We start from the raw sequence: 21966 nt of genomic DNA, 5'->3' as shown, positions 1-21966 counted from the left end.
ACTTTATGTGTGTAATTAATATCATTAAATAGAAAAAGATAAAAGATTATTAAGAAAAATATAAAAGAGTACACTAGCTGCATAATTACTTCACATTGTTGGAATAAAAATATGAGAAAATTATATTTTCAGTCCTGTAACTTACATCTTTTTCAATTTTAATCTTGTTATAAGTTAATTTATATTTTTAGTCCCGTAACTTGTAATATTTTTCAATTTCAGTCCCTTTTCCTCTAAAATTGAAAATTTTTAACAGAAAATATCTACTTTGTGGTTGGAATATAAAAAGCACATGGGTCATAAAAAATCAAAATCCCCAAATTCAATTTACAACTCATCGTTTTCCATTAAAAAATTTCAATTCTAAAAAAAAAAGGACTGAAATTGAAAAATATTATAAGTTATAGGACTAAAAATATAAATTGACTCATGATTAAAATTGAAAAAAATATAAATTACAAAATTAAAAACGTAATTTTCTCTAAAAATATTTTTATTCTAAACGTACGATGAAGTATCTTTTAATATGTTTTTAAAATGAAGTGTCCTTTTAACTAATAGTGGAAATAATGTATATTTTTAAAATATATTTTATAATATCAATTGTCCTGCTGTTATTATTATTATTATTATTATTATTATTGCCGCTGCTGCTCATTAATATTATTATCCACTCCTGATGGGTGTGCTATTTATTATAAATAGTAAGCCTTCTTTCTTCTCTGATTTGAATCGAATCAAGCAGGCGGTCGCCGCGACGACGAAGGCGGCTCCCGAAGATTTAGGGTTTCGTCTCCGATCGAGATGGAGCAGGGCGAGGTGAACTCCCGGACCACGGTGGCGGAGGCGATTTCGAACCCGCGCTGCTACTTGGACATCAGTATCGGCGGCGAGGTGGAGGGGAGGATCGTGGTGGAGCTCTTCGCCGACGTGGTGCCGCGGACGGCGGATAACTTTAGGGCGCTGTGCACCGGGGAGAAGGGCGTCGGGCCCGCCGCAGACGTTCCGCTCCACTTCAAGGTTCTTCCCTCGTTATCTTAATCTCTCTCCCATTTGTTTCCATGTCCTCCGTCGTTGATTCTTTTGCCCCTTGAGATGTTGCGGAATCACGGGCGAGAGGCGTGGGCTTTGTGGCGGTTACTCGGTCGGGACCAGGGTATTGTTGTCTTTTCGTAGGGTTTGTAGTGGTACTGCTGTGGGTTCGTCAGTGGAGCCTGTGGGGAGTACTGGAATATTCAGACGCCATGAAATCATCTTCCTTTATTGCTGTCTTTTCTTTGTTATCCTTTTGGATTTCTTTTTCACTTCCATATTTCTCCTGGAATTTCTGATGAGTTTCAGGAAAGAAACTACGGATGCCGAAAGTAGGAAAAATTATTGGGAAACACATTCTTGAGGACCATATACTAGTAAACTAGAAGGGATATTAAATATTAGACATTTGCAATATTTCTGAAAAATAGAAACTCTGTATTTGTTTTCTTTGTCATTTCTGCTATGATATATAATTTATCTAATATGGTAGAATTATCTTTCTCAATAATCTAAGTTCATATTTATACGGTTTCTGTCTTCTGTCTTCTATGAGGTATATACTTACCCAATTTGCTATAACTATCTTAGTAATGATAAAGTTCAATGAGATGCTTTCATTTTTTTTTTTCTTGCATACCATGGACTCCTTTTCAGTAAGGATTTATGCATATTGCAGTAAGGATTATGCTAAAAAAAACATTGATCAACTGCCAAGGGATCAGTATATTCTTGCTTTAATGAGCTACATTAAAATTGTTGTGCTCACTGAATAATGGTCTGTTTAACAAATGATTAGAGTTGTAGATTACACGTTACTTTGATAGGCGCAGATCTGTGTAACAATCATGAGGTTCTAGAGTGGAAGGAGTTTGATTTTCGTTTGTACATAGAATTTAGGAAAAGTTCATATTTTCAATTATCTATATCTTCCAGTTGATATATGAATACAAGTTTTTCAATGTTCCAATATTTTGCGCCAGTTAATATCTGTGCATACTTTCTAGTTGACATGAGATTTTGTTCAATTTGTTCCATGGTGTTATTTATTTTTGTGATACAGTTGTATACTTTAAGCTTGAATAAGAGGCACTTGTCTTACTGAAGTTTTGGTATAAAATTAAAGTTCATTTGCTTTAATGAGTGAGTTTTTTGTTCCATACTAATTATCTGCCTGAAATTGAAGGAACTGAGGTTATGATTAGTACTGATGCTTGTCTTGCTTTGTTCTAGCAATTCTACTCACTGTGCTCCAAGACTAGACACTTTTGTAGTCGACAATTTTGACTTATTTTTGTGCACAAAGCACTTTGTGTTGTTGATGGATTGAATTAGGCACTGCATTCATAATGCTCCGAATTCTTCAATTTTCATTTTAGAATAGACAGTTTGCCTTGACGTGATTTCTCTTGATATTAATTTCTTGACACAAAGGTATCTTTCTGTTCCTTAAGTGAGGTTCATGTATGAATCTTCTCTCTGTTATTGCCATTTTAAAAGGAAGGAATCACAAGTGAAAGACCAGATTGAAAATAACATTATCTCTGACATTTTTTTTAAAAAATTTTAATTGGATTACATTGTAATTGTTTGTTTCAGGGTTCATGTTTTCATCGTGTCATCAAAGGTTTCATGATACAAGGGGGAGATATATCTGCTGGTGATGGAACTGGGGGAGAATCCATCTATGGTTTAAAATTTGAGGATGAGAATTTTGTCATGAAACATGAAAGAAAAGGAATGCTTTCAATGGCAAATTCTGGTCCTAACACAAATGGATCCCAGTTCTTTATCACTACTACTAGAACAACTCATCTAGATGGAAAACATGTTGTGTTTGGGAAAGTTCTTAAAGGCATGGGAGTTGTTCGTTCAATTGAGCACACTCCTGTTGGTGAGGCTGATCGCCCCACTATTGATGTAGTGATTGCTGATTGCGGAGAACTTCCTGAAGGGGCTGATGATTGTGTGTCAAACTTCTTTAAGGATGGAGACTTGTATCCTGACTGGCCAAATGACTTGGATGAAAAGCCAAATGAGGTTTCTTGGTGGATGAATGCTGTGGAATCTGCCAAAACATTTGGAAATGATAACTTCAAGGTGAAATTTGTATCATATTCTGGCCATGCTTTGCTACTGCTTTCATTGTTTCATTTTTTTTCAATGATTATGTAAGCAAATGAATAATATAGTATATCGGTCTTGTCCATCTGAGCATCCACCTTATATTGTATTGGACATTTTTATTTTCTTAAATCTCTCTGTTTGTTATTTATGTGATTCAGATTTATGAAATTGTACTCCATGCAGAAAAAAGACTATAAGATGGCTCTTAGAAAGTACAGAAAATCTTTGCGCTACTTGGATGTATGCTGGGAAAAAGAGGAGATTGATGAAGGCACGCAACTGCTACCTGGAGTTCTTTTTGTGCTATTGAACTTGGCCTTTCTTAATTTACATTTAAATATTCTTGAGATTCTATTTTGCAGCAAAGAGTTTGTTGTTGCGCAAGACAAAGTCAATTATTCTAACAAATAGTTCCGTAAGTTTTGCATCTGTGTCCATCTTCTCTCATTATACTATAAAATATTTTGAATGCACAAACTTGAATTAGTCAAGAAAGTGATTGTCAATGATTTTTTAATCTGTCCAAGATTTGTAAGAACTAATTTATCATCTTGTTCTGTTTGGAGAACTGGAAATTACTGCAAGTTATTGATGACTAAACTAGCATTTACATTTATGATCATTGCCCCTTTAACTTTAATATTGAGATGTTCTCACTGTTTGGGGTAATTTTTGGCATCAGTTGTATATTAGCGATGCAAACATAAAAGACCAGTATACTCTTACATAGTCTTGTATTCTGATTTCCATGGTCCAAAACCTATTCCCACCTGAACGAAGTAGTTTAGCTGTGAGGTCTAAATTATTTGAATATGTTAAACTCTTAGTACTGCTCTGGATTTGTCTAACCATTTTATTTATAAAAAAATACAATAGACTGATTACAGTTTGGTAATGACAGACTTTTTACTTAATGAAATTTCTTTTCTGATATTTTTAGTGGCCAATTGTTTCTCTCTATAAGGTTTCTCTTGAATTAGATAGATGACAATTTCTAAATAAAATTGCTAATTCTGTAATATCTCAAAAACCATCAATTACTATAATATTTTTTGCAGCTCCATGCTCAATAATTTTGTTTATTAGACTTGCAAGTTAAAGCTACGAGACTTGGAAGGTGCTTTGTTAGATGCTGATTTTGCAATACGTGAAAAAGAGGCAAATGCGAAAGCTTATTTTCGGCAAGGTCAGGTTAGTTTTATTCTTTTTGATGATCCAATGACTGAATTTTTCATCTTTTTTGCCAATCATTCATGGATATATTTGTTAGTTGAACAACAATCTCTGTTATTATGGATCTATTGGTACGGTAACATTCCTATTTACCCTATCATTTTCTTGTTTCTAGTATAATTAAATTTCCTCCAACTTTTCTAGGTACTGCAAATCAGTAATGACTCATTATAATCAACAAGCCACTACTGCTTTATGACATAGAGTGCTCACTGAAAATCCATATTATCTAATTAAAAGAACTTGGGGAAATTGATCCTCTATGTTTATTTGTTAGGTTTGTTCTCTATGTGTAGATATAATTAACATAATTACTTATTAATCAGTGACTGCTCCTATCGAACTCTGTTAGGCTCACAGTGCACTAAACGACGTGGATGCTGCAGTGGAGAGCTTCCTTAGAGCACTTGAATTAGAGCCTAATGATGGTACCGAATATTTTTTATTGTACAAGCATTCACCTATTGAATTAGAAAGATTTTGACTCAATTTTTTCTTCAAATTCTTAGGAGCTATTAAGAAAGAGCTGGCCGCCGCAAAGAAGAAGGCAAGTAAATGCCAATCTGTAGAACCTTTTTTGCCCAACTCCACAACTGGATCTTCATCTCTCACCCTAAGTTATATACAGATTGCTGATCGACGAGACAAGGAGCGACGGGCTTACTCGAGAATGTTCCAACCCTCTGCCAAGTCCAATGGCAACGATGACTAGGTTAATCATCATTTTTTTTTCTAGCAACACTTCTTACATTATTATTATTTTTTTTCCATTTGAATTGATTTAGTGTTCATAGGAAAAAGCATCCCAGTTCACCACCTCTAATGACATGTTCTTTTTCTTCCTGAAGTATATGGATCGCTCAAAAGTTTGAGCTCTGAATTCCTGTGCCTTGTTTTTGTAAATAAACGGTTCACTTAGTCATTTGATTAGTTTAAAAGATTTCAGGTATTAGTTTTTGTTTTTGTTTTTTTTTTTACATTTTTTTGTACCTTCTTTGCCACTGCAGGCATACGTTGGGCCCGAAGGGAGAAGGATGAGAAATTTTGATGGAACCATTTATTTTCCTTACAACATTAGAGATGCAAATGAACATTTATGAGGTATTTTTACTGAAAAATCAATACAGTTGATAGATTCTATCTGTAAACTGTTTCCTATTAATCTTAATTACTTTGAATCGCTTCCTCTAAGTTTTTCTTTTTTGGTGAATTTGATGCACTATCTAATGCAGCATAATGCATTCAGTTTATAGTTATATCTTTAATATCCACTCCATTTGTGTAGAAGGATATGATTCTGTTAATTGATTTAATTGATTCAAACCCAATAGATGAAAAATAACTCTCATATCATGCACCTAGCAAATAAAATCAATTACATTTAAATTCTTAATATCTTGGACTTAGCAAATAAAATTGATGGAGTAGAGCTAATTAATATCATAATTTAAATTCATACGATCAATGTGACTTCACTTGAGTTGGAGCGGTTCGAGTTCAAGGGCGTTGGCGCACGGGGCAAGCGACCACTTGGGCTCACCGCTTCAGCAGTCCCTTCCTCTCCTCTGCCGTGTCACAAAAATTCCACTAATTTGTTTTGTTATTCATTTTGCAAAAACAGCACAAGAAATCAGAGAAAAACATTTTAACGCATGCATTTTCCAATTTTTTTAATCTCATTATTATTATTATTATTTGTTTTTTTTTATGATTATGAGCTTCAGGTAAATTACATTTTTTTTTATTCCATTCCAAATATTCTAATAAAGTTCTTTTTTCACGCGCATTTAACTTCTCCACGTCATCGTTCTCCGATTTGGTCGGTAGTCAGGCTGAACGACCGCTCAAATGAGACCACCTCGATCCGACGTGTGAGAATTTCCCGCATGGAAATATTATGCGGAGAACTATCGCCTACTGCTCCTTTAGCATCCGCCGCTGGAAATCGAAGTTTAGTGGGGAATCGAGATGGTGGTCGTCGGAATCGGTACCTGGAGAGAAGAAGGAGAAAGGCACAGGAACGGTGTCATCGGATTCAGGCGAGGTGGAGCGGAGGCCGGCGACGCCACGGCGGCCGCGGAGGACGGCGTAGTAGAGGTCGAGCGCCGGGAGCGTCTCCCAGAACCTCTGCGCCCTGGTGACGTCGGCGGACGCGACCTCGTCGATGCTGAAACCGAGGTCGATGCATCCCTACAGCTTGTCTAGTTCCTCGTCGGTGACGCTGCGCCGGCGGACGAGGTGGATCGCCTGTCGGTGGAGCCACGTCTCCTCGCGGTCGGAGTCCGGCGACAATGATCGCATCTTGAGGAGCCCTATCGGGGCGAGGCCGCTGGAGATCGGCGTAGGATCCGCCTCCTCCTACTCCTCTCTCTCTCTCTCTCTCTCTCTCTCTCGGGAGAGGGGTGGTGATGTGGAATGCCGGCGACGGTGGTTGCTTTATCCATGGGTAGAGATCAGGAGACTTCCTTTCCTCTTTATGGAAAAGTGTCACGATAACTTTCAGCCCACTCCTAACTAAGTATTAAGATATTTTTGATTGTGATTTATCACAAGGCCATATAAATTTTTAAATTTATTAAAAAAAACTCACGTTACTTATATATTTATCAAATAACACATATTTTTACGTATATTTTTTATTTTATTCTTATGACAAATCTGATTTTTTTCTTTTTCTCTATCATTTTTCACTCTTCTATTTACTCTATATGCAACCCATCTTATTTTTCCTCTCTTTTATTTTCTTTCTTCTTTTTTACATGTGTACATACATAACATAGGCATGATATACAAATCATATAAGGCCCACGACATTTAGAGTTTATTTAATTTTTTGATAATATTTTAATACATTTGGAGAAGTTGAAATAATCAATGAATAACATATTTGAATTCTTTACAATCCAAAAATTGACAGAAATTGTTTGATTATTTATTTCGGCTTATGAGGATGTGTAAAATTATAATAATGATAAATCGGCAAAAATCCTCATGCGTGGGCCTGATATGAATCATATCAGGCCCACGTTAGGCCTAATATGAATCGTATCAGGTCCAATATGGAGGGTTTTTTATTGATTTTTTGTATTAAATTTTAACATATTCTAGAAGTTAAAATAAATAATGGATAACATATTTAAACTCCTTGCAATATCAAAAATTCACAGGAACTAAAATGGGTACAATCGGAGCTTTCTATTTTCATCAATTTCTATGGATTTATGATATTGTAAGGAGTTCAAATATGCTATCTCCATCAGTTCATGTGGATTTCTAATATTACAAGAAGTTTAAATATGTTATCCATTGTTTATTTTGACTTTTAAAAGGTCTTAAAATATAATAATAAAAAATTAGCAAAAATCCCCATACATTGGGCCTGATATGAATCATATCAGACCCATGTATGGGAATTTTTGCTAATTTTTTATTATTATATTTTAAGACCTTTTAAAAGTCAAAATAAACAAGACCTATGTTTGGTCTGCTATGATTACATATTAGGCCCAATGTGGATTTGATAAATTTCAAAAGTGATAATCTAAGAAAATCAATGATTAAAGGTTTTAGTTTTGAAGATGATGGGCTTATGTATAAAATTTGAGCAAAGGAACCCATAGCTGATACCATTTTTCTGTTCTTCAGGATCTTTGCATTATATCACAATGCAATTCTTGAACCAAATGAGAAAACTGGTGACTTTACTTATGAAGCAGAATCATCAGATGAAGCTACATTTCTTGTTGTTGCAAGAGAATTTGACTTTGAGTTTTGTAAGAGGACTTAATCTAGTGTATTAATTAAGGAGAAATATTCATCTTCTGAAGATCTTATTGAGAGGTAATAATTCAGCTTATATGTTTTAATCAACATATTTTATTTTTTTATGAAGATATCTTGGTGACTTGATATTTTATTCTAACATAGTGAGTTCAAGATTTTCAATTTATTGGAGTTCAATAGCAAAAGAAAGAGAATGTTTGTAATTGTGTGTGATGCAAGTGGGAATTTTTTTTTCTTTACAAAGGTGTTGATAGGTATGTCTAACTTTTATACAAAGGATTTTTTTTTTGATGACCGGAGATGTAGTTTGTGTGAATTATGTCTTTAGTCAGATCTGAAATTATATAATGTAAATGGTAAATACGAATTGAATTGTTACTGATATATTTTTTTAAAAAAATATTTTTATTGAGCATCATCATATTTTGACTTCTGGAAGTCTTAAAATTTAATCGGGAAAAAATGACAAAAATCCTAACAGATCCAACGTATATTTGATATAGAATCATATCAGACTCATGTTAGGCTTAATATGGAATCATATCAGACCCAACACATATCAGACCCAATGTACGAGGATTTTTACCGATTCTTTCTTATTATATTTTAACATCTTCTAGAAATTAAAATAAACAATAGATAGCATATTTAAACTCTTTGTAACATGCTATCCATTATTTATTTTGACTTCAGAAGGTATTAAAATATAATAAAAAAATAATCAATGAAAAACCCTCCACGTTGACTCTGATATGATTCATATTAGGCGCACACACAACTCTTTAGGTTATTACAGTGTTAAAGGGATTAATGAAATTATGATATTTAGGGGTTATTTCAATTTAATTAATCTAATTAAATAATCTAACTGACCTAATTAATCAAATTAACCAAACTATCCTAATTAATATAAGTATTCTAATTAATTCAATATAATTATTCTAAATAATCTAACTAATCTAATTTAACTCGTTAATTCAATGTAATTAATCTAATTAATTTAATTATCCAAATTAAGCTAACTAATCTAATTAATTCAATTTATTTAATCTAATTAATTGAATTAAACTAACTAATCTAATTCATGTAATTACCTTAACTAACCTAATTAATCTAATTAATTTAATATAATCAATCTAATTAATCAACTTAACATAATTAATCTAATTAACCTAATCAATCTGACTATTTTAATTAATCTAATTTAATTATTTTAATTAACCAAATTAAACTTAGCATTTTAATCTATCTAATTAAACGAATTAACCTAACTAATCTAAATAATCTAATTAATTCTATTTAATTAATCTAATTATTATATTAGTTGAATTAAATTAATTAGTTGACTTAGATCAATTAAATTGAATTAATTAGATTAGTTAAATTAAACCTTAACCTATACTCTATACCCTATATACTTTATTTCATATCATGCCTATGTTGGCCTTCATTTTATGCTCAACGTAGAAGTTTTTATCGATTCTTCATTATTACATTTTAACACCACTGAGTAGTTGAAATAATTAATGGATAACATATTTAGACCCCATACAATCTCAAAAATCCATAGGAACTGAAATGGGTACAATTGGAGCTCTTTAGGCCCATCAGTTGATTTTTGACCAAAATCCACTGATGGACCTAGAGAGTTCCGATTGCATCCATTTCAGTTCCTGTGGATTTCTAATATGGTAAGAAGTTCAAATATATTATCTATTATTTATTTTGGCTTTCAGGAGATATTAAAATATAATAAGAAATAATCGTTAAAAATCCTCTTACGTTGGACTTAATATGATTCCATATCAGACCTATGTTGGGCATGATATGATTCTATATCAGGCCTACGTTGGGCCTGGTATGATTCATATCAGGCCCAGGCATGGGGATTTTTCTTGATTCTTCCTAATTAAATTTTAAGACTTTCCAGAAGTCAAAATATGATACTACTCAACAAATTTTTTTTTTTTAAAAAAAAATATGAGTAACAATTCAATTTATATTTACCACCTACATCAATGATTTCAGATCTGACTAAAAACATAATTCACACAAACTACATCTCCAGTTATAAAAAGGTCTCCTTTGTATAAAAGTTAGACATACCTATCAGTACCTTTGCAAAGAAGAAAAAAAATCCTACTTGCATTATGCATAATTACAGACATTCTCTTCCTTTTGTTGTTGAATTCCAACAGATTGAAAATCTTGAATTCCCTACGTTAGAATAAAATATCAAGTCACCAATATCTTCATAAAAAAAAAAAGAAAATCTGTTGATTAAAACATATAAACTGAATTGTTACCTCTCAATAAGATTTTCAGAAGATGAATATTTCTCCCTAATGAAGATACTAAATTGAGTCCTCTTACAAAACTCAAAGCCAAATTCCCTGGCAGTAACAAGAAATGCAGCTTCATCTAGTGATTCTGCTTCCTAAGTAAAGCCACTAGTTTTCTCATCTAGTTCAAGAATTGCACTGTGATATAATGCAAGAATCAATAGAAGAATGATATCAATTGTGGGTTCCTTTGCCCAATTTCCATACATAAGTCTATCGTCTTCAAAACTAAAACCTTTAATTACAGGTTCTCTTGGATTATTACTTTTGAAATTTATCAGTCCCACGTTGGGTTTGATATGGAATCATATCAAGCCCAACGTGGAGGTTTTTTGTTGATTTTTTTTATTATATTTTAAGACATTTTAGAAGTCAAAATAAATAATAGATAAGATATTTGAACTTCTTGCAACATAAAAAATCTATGGAAATTGAAATGGGCGCAATCAGAGCTCTCTAAGTCTATCATTGAGTTTTGGTTAAAACCCAATGATGGACTTAGAGAGCTCAGACCAAAATCCAATGATAAACTTAAAGAGCTCTGATTGCGTTCATTTCAGTTCCCGTGAATTTCTGATGTTGCAAGGAGTTCAAATATGTTATCTATTGTTTATTTTGACTTCTAAAAGGTCTTAAAATATAATAAGAAAAATTAACAAAAATCCCCATACATTGTGCCTGATATGAATCATATCGGGCTTAACATATCAGGCCTAACATGGATTTGATATGATTCATATCAGACCTAACATGAGCCTGATAAGATTCATATTGGACTCATGCATGAAGATTTTTATCGATTCATCATTAGTGCAATTTTACATATTCTTAGAAGTCGAATAAATAATCGATCAGTTTTGTCGATTTCTGGAGTTGTAAAGAGTTCAAATATACTATTTATTGATTATTTCGACTTCTCCAAATATATTAAAATATTATCAAAAAATTAACTAAACTCTAAATGTCATGAACCTGATATGATTTGTATATCAGGCTTATATTATACATGCACACATGCAAAAAAAAAGAGAGGAAAAAGAAGAGAGGATAGGAAAAATAAGATTGGTTGCATGCATATAAGAGAAGGAATATAAGAGAGAGTGAGAAACAAGAGAGAAAAGGAAAAAGTCAGATTTGTCATAAGGATGAAATGGGAAATGCATTTAAAATGTGTGTTCTTTGATAAATTTCAAAGTAGCATGTGTCTTTTGGTAAATTTAGAAATGCACATACACTCTGTGTTAATTTTCCATATTTTTTACTAAGTCCCCTAGGATTTTACTAATATAAAAAAAAATATTTTTTTAATCAAAATATTCTATTCAAATTATAATAAAGCTGATAATATTAAATACGATTTATAAGAGGATCCATAACAATGTAAAATGCAATTAATTAACAAAGATAATTTCTTAAAAATCTTAATATGATGATATATGATCATCATTGCATTTAAGGTGTTCTCATTGATAATATATGATCATTATTATTGTAGCAAAAGTTATTAGTTCGACAAAAACAAATTCAACTCAATTTAAGTTAGTTAAATTTAATATAGCAGATCAATTCCAATAAAATGAACCTTCAACTACGCTAAATTAGGTCCTATATATATAGATTTTTTTTTAATAATTTAGATATTTAATTTTTTTAACCGATAAATCTTGGATATAATTAATCTGGTCCATAAAATTTTTACACTTGCCATCCAGATAAATTGAAAAGATCTTATAGATATTCACTCAAATTGTCAATATTTAGGCTGCGTTTGGTAGGACGTAATCTGCCTTGTAATGTAATCCTGATTACATTACAAGGCAGATTATTTTGTTTGTTTCACTTTTAAACTTGTAATGTAATGTAATCTGGATTACAAAATGTAGTGAAGTTTTGTAATCCAGATTACAAAGCAAATGCTATGTAAGCCGATTACATTACGAGGTCATCGTCCCATCAAAATTTAAATACCGAATATACCCTTAGTCCACCGTCGGCCCCCGCCCCCCGCCGTCGACCGCCGCCCGCCGCCGCCCGCCGCCGCCCACCGCCGCCCGCCCGCCGCCGGCCGCCCGCCGCCGCCGGTGGCGACAATGGTCGGCGACCGGCGGCGGTAGCGGCGGTCGGCAGGCGGCGACAATGGTCGGCGACCGACGGCGATCGGTAGCTGCCGCAAGCTCCGGCAGAAGTGCGGCGACCGTCAGTAGAGGTCGTAGGATATTTTTGTCATTTTGTAATAATACAAATTACATTCCTGATAAAAAATAATAGATTCAAACAAAAGAATGTAATCATCTTTGTAATCAAATATTACATACATTACATTTCCAAACGTAGTAATGTAATCAAGATTACATTACATTACATTACAAGCTAGATTACATTACACCCAACCAAACGTAGCCTTAAAGTTTCCTATTGGAAGAAAAATCCTAGCTATGCATTATAGTAGGGATTCAAACTTTATATATCTTGTTAATTTCTTAGAGGATCTAATGGCTCACCATAACTCTAAGGACCTAACCCCCTTGAAGAGTCTAAACCTCTACAAATGATACCATGAGTTGATCAATCAGTAAGGTCTAGTGGCTAGCGCATGAAGTGTTATCATCATGAGATCTGCGTTCAAATCTCGGCAAAGTCGAGATAAATATTTCTTTTATGTGTTAGTCATTATTCCAAAGATTAATAGCCGTCCATGATTTATTTTCTCTGTGTTAATCTTGGGACGGATTGACATGATCAACCAGTAAGAAGAATTCATTCTAATTGAATAAACTAATATAAAACTCTTGCATTCGCATTCTTCAAACTCATAGATCGAAGGCGAAGTAGGCCTATCTAAGTTATAACTTGACCGCACTAATTGTAATTTAGGTGTTTTTGTTAACCTACTTGGGATAAGTGAGATGATTCAATTTTTTCCCACTTGGAGACTTTTTGTGACTTAACAAACAAAGACAAATAATGTTTATATCGCCTAAAGATGATTAATCATTTAATTGCAATTACTGAGGTAATGCAAATAAATGCAAACAGAGGTGTCTTTTTCAAGAGACCGGTCCATAATTTAATTGTGATCGGATTGTGATTGTTACTCGATCGTAATTAGTTGTGATTCTTTTTATGTCCTTCTTCCCATTTAAGTTATAGTTTGGATGGATTGAGATAGACGATCAAAGCTTGGAGGCCGCTCTACTCGGCGTCCGACAGCTCAGTCATCTGTCCATGGCAATGACCTCTACCACCTGTCTCAAACTAAACTATAACTTGAATAGGAAGATGAACGTAGGAGGAACACAATCAATTACGGCTAGATCGGATTGACTACAATCGATCACAATTAGATTGTGGACTATTTCCTCATCCAAATTTTTTTTAATTTATTATAATGATTGATGAAAATTTTTATAAGATTAGACGGGTCATCCGAATTAATCAGCATAAATTAAATATTTAATATCATTTATTAATAATAATAATAATAATAATAAGTGAAGGTTTTGCAGGTGAAATTTACACATCAAGCCGATCAAATCAGGGGTGGAGTACAAGCATAGACTCTCCTTGCCTCATCTAATCGTCTCACTTGGTTCCACATGCCAACGATGGAGCTGACTAGTAAATGATTTGATATTCGTGTTTGATATTTGATTCAATAAAACTCTTTTATATTAATTGAATTTTAAAATAATATATAAACTTAACGCTAATGATCACGAATAATTTATAAATAAATTTATTTGTTGGCATATAAAATTTAATTATAAAAAATAGTATATATGAGCAAAAGTTCAGGTCGAACTCCTCCTAGCACATCGAGTGTGTCTAATTGTGAGCAAAAATCTCTCCTCGATTTTGATAAATCGAACAGGATAAGATCGGTGGGTCCGATCAGGTGGGAGGGTTTAGTTAATAGATGAAAATAAATTGCAATGGAATTAATAATTCCTTTTGAATAATGTAAACCGACAGAAAAAAATAAGAAAAAAATATTATTATTAAAGAATGACAATAATTAGAGCTTTATTTTATTGGAAGAGACGAAAAGATGGGCCGGGCTTAGTTGTTGGATGGATGAGCACACGTGATGTCACGTGGCAAGGTGGGGTTTGGGCCCGGCCCACATCACAGTGCGACTGACGTTCCTCATCAATTGCCAATCACTTCAATGCAATGGCATTTTGGATAATTCTTGGAATTCTAACTTGATGTGGGGGCATTTTTAGCATTCCATAAAATGTAAGTATGATCTGATAAATATTATAGGTTAAATTGTTTGATTCGAATCAAATTCGTTTATTTGTATTTGGTTTGAACCTAGCTAAAATGATTTATGATCTGAATTCAATTCGAATTCGATTCTATTTGAAATGATTTATTTATAAAAATATTTTTATTTTAACATGAGCTTAATCTGAATCCGATCCAAAAAGATTCATTTTATTAAAATATATTTATTTTAATCTTAACTCATCTTACTCAAATTTGATCTAAAAATATTTATAAGCTAATTCACGAATTGTAATTAGATCATTTTATGTTAATCTAAACCTGAGCCGTTTATTAATCGTGTCAATCAAGTAAACCTAAATCGAACTCGAACTCAATAGCATTTAATCCTAACTTGATTACTTCATGATTACTCATAGTAAAATAAACAAACAAATCCAATGGAACATTTTTTTGATCAAATTGAACTAGAATCTTTCGCATAAACTCTGATAAAATTCATGGAAATTATTGCAAACCATTTTTTTTATAATCTATTTGGTGAACACAAACAATGGACTGGCTGGTGATGTTTGAGAACAGTGAACATGGCGCAGAAAACACAGGAACTGCATATAAATTAAGTATGAAATATGATGCTGCGCAAAGCTGTCCATAATTATTAGATGTATTATATACTTTTTATTATTATGAAAGCTACTATGCATTGTAATGGAGGAGGACCGAGAAGTTTCTTATACTCCCAATTTATTAAAATATTTATAGCTTTATTATTTTAATTAAGAGTTTAAGTAAATTTTAGGGTCCAAGACTCTAAAATAATATATATATTTTTTCTTATTTTAAAATTATAATTTTTTAGTTAAAGTATTAGTATAAAAGAAGGATCAGGACTCACAGTGTTGGTGGTCCACCACTCCTGCAGACTCGTCTTCCCTCTGTTCCCGCATATATATATAACGAGGCCGCATCTGTCTCCCTTCTATGCGTTCAATTTATACATCGCCATGGTCGATTTCGATCGCCGGATGTCTAGCCTCGCCACCTCCCACGCTGCTGGCCTACGCCGCCTCTCAGCCCGCGCCTGCTCCGCTCCCGCGTCCCCTTCCTTATCCGTTTCCTACTCCCACCGCAGCGGCCTCCTGTCCTTCCGCCCCCTCGCGGAATCGATCCTAGCCCGCCTCCGCGCCGCCTCTGTCCCTGTCAACACCGGCCTATCCGAAGCCGAGATCGCTGGTATCGAGGGCCATCTAGGTTTCTCCTTCCCCCCGGACCTCCGCGCGCTTCTCAGCCTTGGCCTCCCCTCCGCTCCCGGCTTCCCCGACTGGCGCTCCTCCCATCGCCGCCTCCGCGCTGCCCTCGACCTCCCTCTGGCAGCTGTCTCCCTCCAGGTCGCCCGCGGTGCGCTGTGGCCACGCGCCTGGGGCCGCCGCCCGACCGTCCCCGATCGGGCCATGTGCCTCTCGCGCGCCGAACTCCGCCGCACCCCTATCCTCATCCCCCTCTTCGATCGGTGCTACCTTCCCTGTTTCCCCTGCCTCGCCGGCAATCCCATCTTCTACGTCGACGAGCACAGACTGTTCAGCTGCGGCCTTCACCTCGCCGATTTCTTCCAGCGGGAACCCGCCTTGTACACCGCTTCTCCGGTTCCCCTAAATCCGCCCCCTCAGCCGCCTCCCGCGCGACGGAGCCTTGACGCCGTTCCCGGAAACACGCCCCGCTGGATCGAGTTCTGGAGTGACGCAGCCTCCAACCACCGCCGCAGCCACCGCCACCGCCGAAAATCCTCGTTCTCCACCTCCTCGTTCTCTTCCTCCTCCTCCTCCTGCGGATCAGCGTCACCGACGCAACTAGATCCGGAGCAATTCGTTGAGATCCAGCCGCCGAGTCGGCTCCCGATCTGGGTCGATGGATACCTGAACGCCGTCGGATCCGTGCTCCGCTCCGCCGGCTGGGACGATTCGGACGTCAACGAGATCGTCCGCGTTCCCGCTTCTGGAATGTTCGACGCCGACGATGAGCCATGGGAGGCGGCGATCGACTCTGAGGCCGCGCTCGACGCACTGATGGTGAAGGCCGATCGCTGCTCCGATTCACTCAGGCGGGCAGGCTGGAGCCCCGACGAGATCTCCGACGCGTTGGGATTCGACTTCCGGCGACATTGGCGGCGGGGAGAGAGGTCGCAGGTGAAGCTGCCACCGGAAATCGCCCTCAGGGCGGAGAAGTTCGCGGAAGCCGTGGCCCCACCATAAACCAGATCCAAAAATAAACATTTTTTTTTTCAAAAAAAAAAATGTTTGAATTCGAACCGATTCTGCTTTATGGCTTAACGTTCGAATCGCTCTGTGTACGATACGGTACAGGAGCCCGCAGCAAGAAGATAAAATGTACGTGTACAGTACAAGGACGTCATTAAATTTACCAACAAAATAAATATGTTAATTTTTAACTGTTGTATTAATTCTTTCTTCTCCCAATTATTAATATTAATTTATCAGTAATTTTATTTTTTATTTTTTTTTATTTTTTTACTATGATCCCATCCAAAATTAACGAAAACGATGAAGACTTTTCGCGATATACAAAATAGGGAACGTCAATGCCGGACCGGCAAGGAGCCGGATTTCCAGTGTTGGTCCTCCAACGCTTTCCGACGATGTCTAAAACAACAGAAACTATAGCATAAGTGTGTAGAAATAAAGTTGTGCATACCTCTTGCAGTAGATAGAAACCCCTTTTTATAGTGTCACTGTAATGCTTGTTCACATCCCCTCAAGACGGTCTAGTGGCTAACATATGAGGTGCTGTCAACATGAGGCGCAAATGTCTCCCTCATGCGTCAATCACTGTTCCAAAGACTAGTAGTCACAAGTAATTTTCCTTCTCCGTGTTGACTCTAGGACGAGTTGGCAGGGGCATTCGGGCAAGCGCAGTCGTCTTTTACCAACTGTAGTGTTCGTGTACACATCCTAAAGCGTAGACATATTTTCTTAGGCAGCCATGCAGTTCTTTGATGTGACAGCCTGGAAGCTTTCGATTACCTGTTGGACATGCCTTGGTGGGGTCATGCGCAGTCGGTCGAAGTCCGCTCGACTAGGCTATCTCCTCTTGGCAATATCCTTTGGGTCTGTTGACCTGTCTCTTTCCTTGTTTCTTGGCCCTTCTCGGTTATCCCCCGCTGACCGGACTCGAAGCTCGGTCGGTGATACTGCATGTTGCTTAGCCCTCTTTATTGTCGGAGGGTAATTTTATCCAGCCGGGGAGATCCTGACATACTTGTCTCCTGAGCTAGTACCATCCGCTCCGTAGTACTCAATCCGCTCAACCGACTTGACTCTCCCGTTTAACTTTATCTTCCACGTCAATCGATCTTCCTTACTTTAATTTATTTTTAGTGGGACCTCCCATCATTTCCGAATCTTACTAAAATTCAAATGTTTAAATCTATATAAAATGATACTAAGATTAATTCTATAGTCACATCGATAGGTACTTCCACCAAATGGTCCAAGTGTCTTGCATTAAGTTAGGGTTTAGTGATCGTTTCTCTTTCTTCCGTAGTCTCCATGTACCCCACAAATCATAGGCCATAGGAGGAAATGAAGGAAGCCAAATCCCATCCACTTAGCGTTAAAGATATCCATTATATGTCATTGTTCATTGATCGCAAAAATGAAATCGTCACCTCAGCTACATCTCTAGAATGACCCCTCACTATTAGGAAGGGAGGTGGAGATCAATCACTTGGAGCTTCATCTAGTAACAACAGTGTATGTAAGGAAGAGTTAAGGCAACCAATGGAGCATTTTGTATTTGCCGAAAATTGATTTCAGGTCTATTTACAATAACATCCTTATATGAACTAACTGCATCAATTCGTGGGGGCTATTACAAGTCATTCATCATTTATTGTTATAAATCTACACCAAGAATGGCGAATCGAGTGTTAGATAAGTGTCCTTAGCTCGTCTATAATGAATCGAGTGTTCTAACTTCAAATATGATTTTGTTTCATTTATTGTATGAAAAGCAACTATTGTGTGTCATGTCTAAAGGATAAATTTTGATTATTAGTCGAATGCCTATCTTCCTATATGCGCTATTCAACTACTAAAGTTAGTAGTCATTCTTGATTTATTTTTTCTGTGTTAACCTAAAAATAGGCTGACGGAAATGTTGGGGGCAAACAAATCACCTTTTACCATCATGACCCGATACAGAGTCTTAGGGGAGAGACATGATCATGGATTAACTTATGCGACTATTGTCTTTTTCAACAAGATGAGGCTTCATGCCGGGTTAGGAATCAGAGCTTGTATGAGAGAGAGTATATCCGTTTATTACTTATAAAATAAAAAGTTGAGATTTCATGTTAAGCTCTAGAGAACCACCACCACCACCACCACCACCTCCACCTCCTCCTCCTCCACCTCTACTACTACTAGTCTACTACTACTAGTCTACTACTACTATCTCAAAGCTCAATTCATCATATATAGTCTGTCCTTCCTCTTCCTTCTCGACACCTCCTATATGACACCATAATACTTTGAGCAAATCATGAGTGATCGCAAGGTCATTCTCACAAAATGGTGGGTTTACAATGCTACAGTGGAAGGAGAGATGTGTGCGCTACTCTAGAATGACCTTTCACTGTCTATAAGGGAGGTAGAGGTAAATCACGAGAGACTTTTCATCTAGTAATAATAGCACATGCAAGGAGGGATTGAGACAATCAACAGAGCATTTCACATTTGTTGGGAATTGATCTCAGGTCTATTAGCAGCAACATCCTTACATGAACTAACTGCATCAACTCGTGGGGGCCGGGCCATTACAAGTCATTCATCATTTATTATTATAAATCTACACCAAGCATGGAGAATTGAGTGTTAGATAAGTGGCCTTAGCTCGTCTATAATGAATCAAGTGTTCTTAACTTCACATATGATTTTGTTTCATTTATTATTTGAAAAGTAACTATTGTGTGACATGTCTGGAGGATAAATTCTTACTAGTGGTTAAGTGTTCTTAACTTCACATATGATTTTGTTTCATTTATTATTTGAAAAGTAACTATTGTGTGACATGTCTGGAGGATAAATTCTTACTAGTGGTTGGGTGTCTATTCAACTATCATGGTTAATAGTCATCCGCGATTTCTCTTTCATATTGATCTGAAAATGAACTAATGAAGATGCTGGGGACGAACGAATTACGTTTTACCACCATGACACAATGCAAAGTCTTAGGGGAGACATATGAGGGCAAACTTATGCGACTATTGTCGTTTTCAGCAAGATGAGGATTCATGCCGGATTAGGAATCGGAGCTTGTTTGAGAGAGAGTATACACGTTTAATGACTTATAAAAAATAAAGTTGAGATTTCATGTTAAGCTCTCGAGAACCACCACTCCTACCTCAAAGCTCAATTCATCATATATAGTCGGTCATTCCTCTTCCTTCTCGACACCTCCTATGCGACACCATACTACTTTGAACTAATCATGAGTGATCGCGAGGTCATTCACCACAAAAATGGTGGGTTTACAATACTGCAGTGGAAGGAGAGGTGTGTGGGCTCATCCTGTCTGGGGTTACACCTTCATCCTGGCCACAGAGAGCCTACACATCACCTGGGCTGGTCTGCAACTGTTCCTCCTCGATCGAGATGGCACTGTCCTGGCTAAGATCAAAATAGACCAAGCTAATTATAGGGCCAGGCCATGCTCGGGGAGCCATCAGTCGTCATCAATGATCGTCATGTAACTTCTAGTAGTGAACCTCGAGAAGGAAGAATAGACAAGAATCTTGTGTTTGGGGATCAGATTCCAAACCTGTTAGAAACGATCTAGATAGCTAGTCAAAGACAATTTTTCTGTGATTGCCTCTCCTACCGCTAAATCCATAAGTGAACCATCAAAATCATTAGAAGTAATTAAGAGACTTGGACTAAACACTTTTTGGTGCTATTCGGAAGATCATTGAACATTGGCAGCCAAAAAAAATAGATCAGTTTCAATAATTTCTATCAGGCAAGAAAATTCCAGCAACTAATTAATGTCTCTCACATTCTATTATATTTCTGATTTCTGTATCTGTTCAAGTTAATTCATGGAGCTTCTTTCTGTCAAATTTCTCATCATCTTCTTTTACACGTTGCATGGAACTGATCCGCTAGATTGAGCCTCGATTCAGGTTCCTTCTTGTATTTGAACTGATACTGAAGCTCTTTGCAGGTTGCTCATCGTCTGGAGTACTTGGAGACCACCATGTTCGCTAGCTCAAAGCTGGCCATAAACGCGGGAAAGGATGAATTTGCAAGATGGAGGGCATAGAGATTCCTGAGAAGGAAAAAGGAAAAATATCGCCCACCGTGGGGCTCGAACCCACGACCACAAGGTTAAGAGCCTTGCGCTCTACCAACTGAGCTAGACGGGCTTGTTAAATGCTAAGCTAATGTCAATATATCTAATTAATTTAAGTTTCCTATTTCGGTTACATTTACAAAGTAATTTTTATTTATTTCCTAGTCCACCCCAAATAAAATTAATAAAAACTAAAGATTATTCTGCCATTCTGCTTCCACATATAATATATAATATAATATAATAATATAATATATTTTAAAAATAATTAAATCAAAATTAAATAATTATTTTAATAATTTGATTCATTTTAAAAACTCAATTATCTTATTTAACAATATCAATCTTAATTCAGCCTCACAGATTGACATAGTTGGTATTTATAAGAGTATTTATTTTAATAAATTTTGAGATGAATTTTTAATAAGTATAAAATAATTTATTAGATATTTAACCTTTTTCAAATGAAAATTACTGTACTAGGATAAAATGTATCCATAGGATGCAAGATATCTTCTTTACTCCCATATAAAACTTAATTCAAGATAATTAGTCTAACAGATCTTGAGATTAATTCAATAACTATAAAATGTGTGACCGAGTGTTTAATCTTTCTCATTGACCGATGCAGTAGAGCAAATGTCCTTATAATTTATTTCATTTTAGAGAGTATGGGACCATTTGAATGGCCGCTAAAGTGTCAGCTTCGTGTTATTGCTCCCATATAAACCTTGATTCAGATTTAATATTTAATATTATCAATTTGTCTTAAATGTAAAACAATATAAACTTAAAATATCTGAAGTATTTTTGAAGCGTAGGAACTCTTTAAGCATTTTTAAATAAGCAC

The 21966-nt window shown here is 35.9% G+C and overlaps 2 protein-coding genes and 1 non-coding gene across 7 annotated transcripts; 2 read left to right on the top strand and 1 right to left on the bottom strand.

The window, feature by feature from the left end:
- Positions 1 to 701: 701 nt before the first annotated feature.
- LOC122023965 (peptidyl-prolyl cis-trans isomerase CYP40-like) lies at positions 702 to 6650 on the top strand. 5 transcript variants are annotated; one of them, XR_006123265.1, is made up of 10 exons: positions 702 to 1020; positions 2632 to 3132; positions 3343 to 3430; positions 3522 to 3574; positions 4246 to 4350; positions 4745 to 4820; positions 4902 to 4939; positions 5021 to 5104; positions 5400 to 5493; positions 6224 to 6650. XR_006123265.1 is itself a non-coding variant. In XM_042582419.1 (9 exons), exons 1-8 carry the CDS (start codon positions 805 to 807, stop codon positions 5102 to 5104), a joined length of 1161 nt encoding a protein of 386 aa, XP_042438353.1. In that variant the 5' UTR covers positions 702 to 804; the 3' UTR covers positions 5400 to 5583. The 5 variants fall into 5 exon arrangements, 2 of the variants coding, with proteins under 2 accessions (XP_042438353.1, XP_042438354.1); XM_042582419.1 differs by lacking the exon at positions 6224 to 6650 and having other exon boundaries at positions 5400 to 5583; XR_006123266.1 differs by lacking the exons at positions 5400 to 5493; positions 6224 to 6650 and having other exon boundaries at positions 4246 to 4345.
- Positions 6651 to 15689: 9039 nt separating this feature from the next.
- Positions 15690 to 17151, top strand: LOC122025048. The gene has a single exon (XM_042583803.1). It carries the CDS (start codon positions 15755 to 15757, stop codon positions 16997 to 16999), a length of 1245 nt encoding a protein of 414 aa, XP_042439737.1. The 5' UTR covers positions 15690 to 15754; the 3' UTR covers positions 17000 to 17151.
- Positions 17152 to 21116: 3965 nt separating this feature from the next.
- TRNAK-CUU lies at positions 21117 to 21189 on the bottom strand. Its single transcript has one exon. It is a non-coding gene; the product is annotated as a tRNA-Lys (tRNA).
- Positions 21190 to 21966: the final 777 nt, after the last annotated feature.

The sequence above is a fragment of the Zingiber officinale genome, chromosome 9B (assembly GCF_018446385.1).
Source record: "Zingiber officinale cultivar Zhangliang chromosome 9B, Zo_v1.1, whole genome shotgun sequence".
Taxonomy (NCBI): domain Eukaryota; kingdom Viridiplantae; phylum Streptophyta; class Magnoliopsida; order Zingiberales; family Zingiberaceae; genus Zingiber; species Zingiber officinale.
Note: the sequence above shows the minus strand (reverse complement) of the source record. Positions and strands in the feature narration are given on the sequence as shown.

What these genes read in the sequence shown, in the direction of transcription:
- LOC122023965 (XM_042582419.1), top strand. Translation starts at nt 805, where the DNA reads ATGGAGCAGGGCGAGGTGAACTCCCGGACCACGGTGGCGGAGGCGATT. An exon ending in AAAAGAGGAGATTGATGAAG is followed by an intron (nt 3,431 to 3,521) that starts GCACGCAACTGC and finishes TCTATTTTGCAG; the next exon opens with CAAAGAGTTTGTTGTTGCGC. An exon ending in TGGCCGCCGCAAAGAAGAAG is followed by an intron (nt 4,940 to 5,020) that starts GCAAGTAAATGC and finishes AGTTATATACAG; the next exon opens with ATTGCTGATCGACGAGACAA.
- LOC122025048 (XM_042583803.1), top strand. Translation starts at nt 15,755, where the DNA reads ATGGTCGATTTCGATCGCCGGATGTCTAGCCTCGCCACCTCCCACGCT.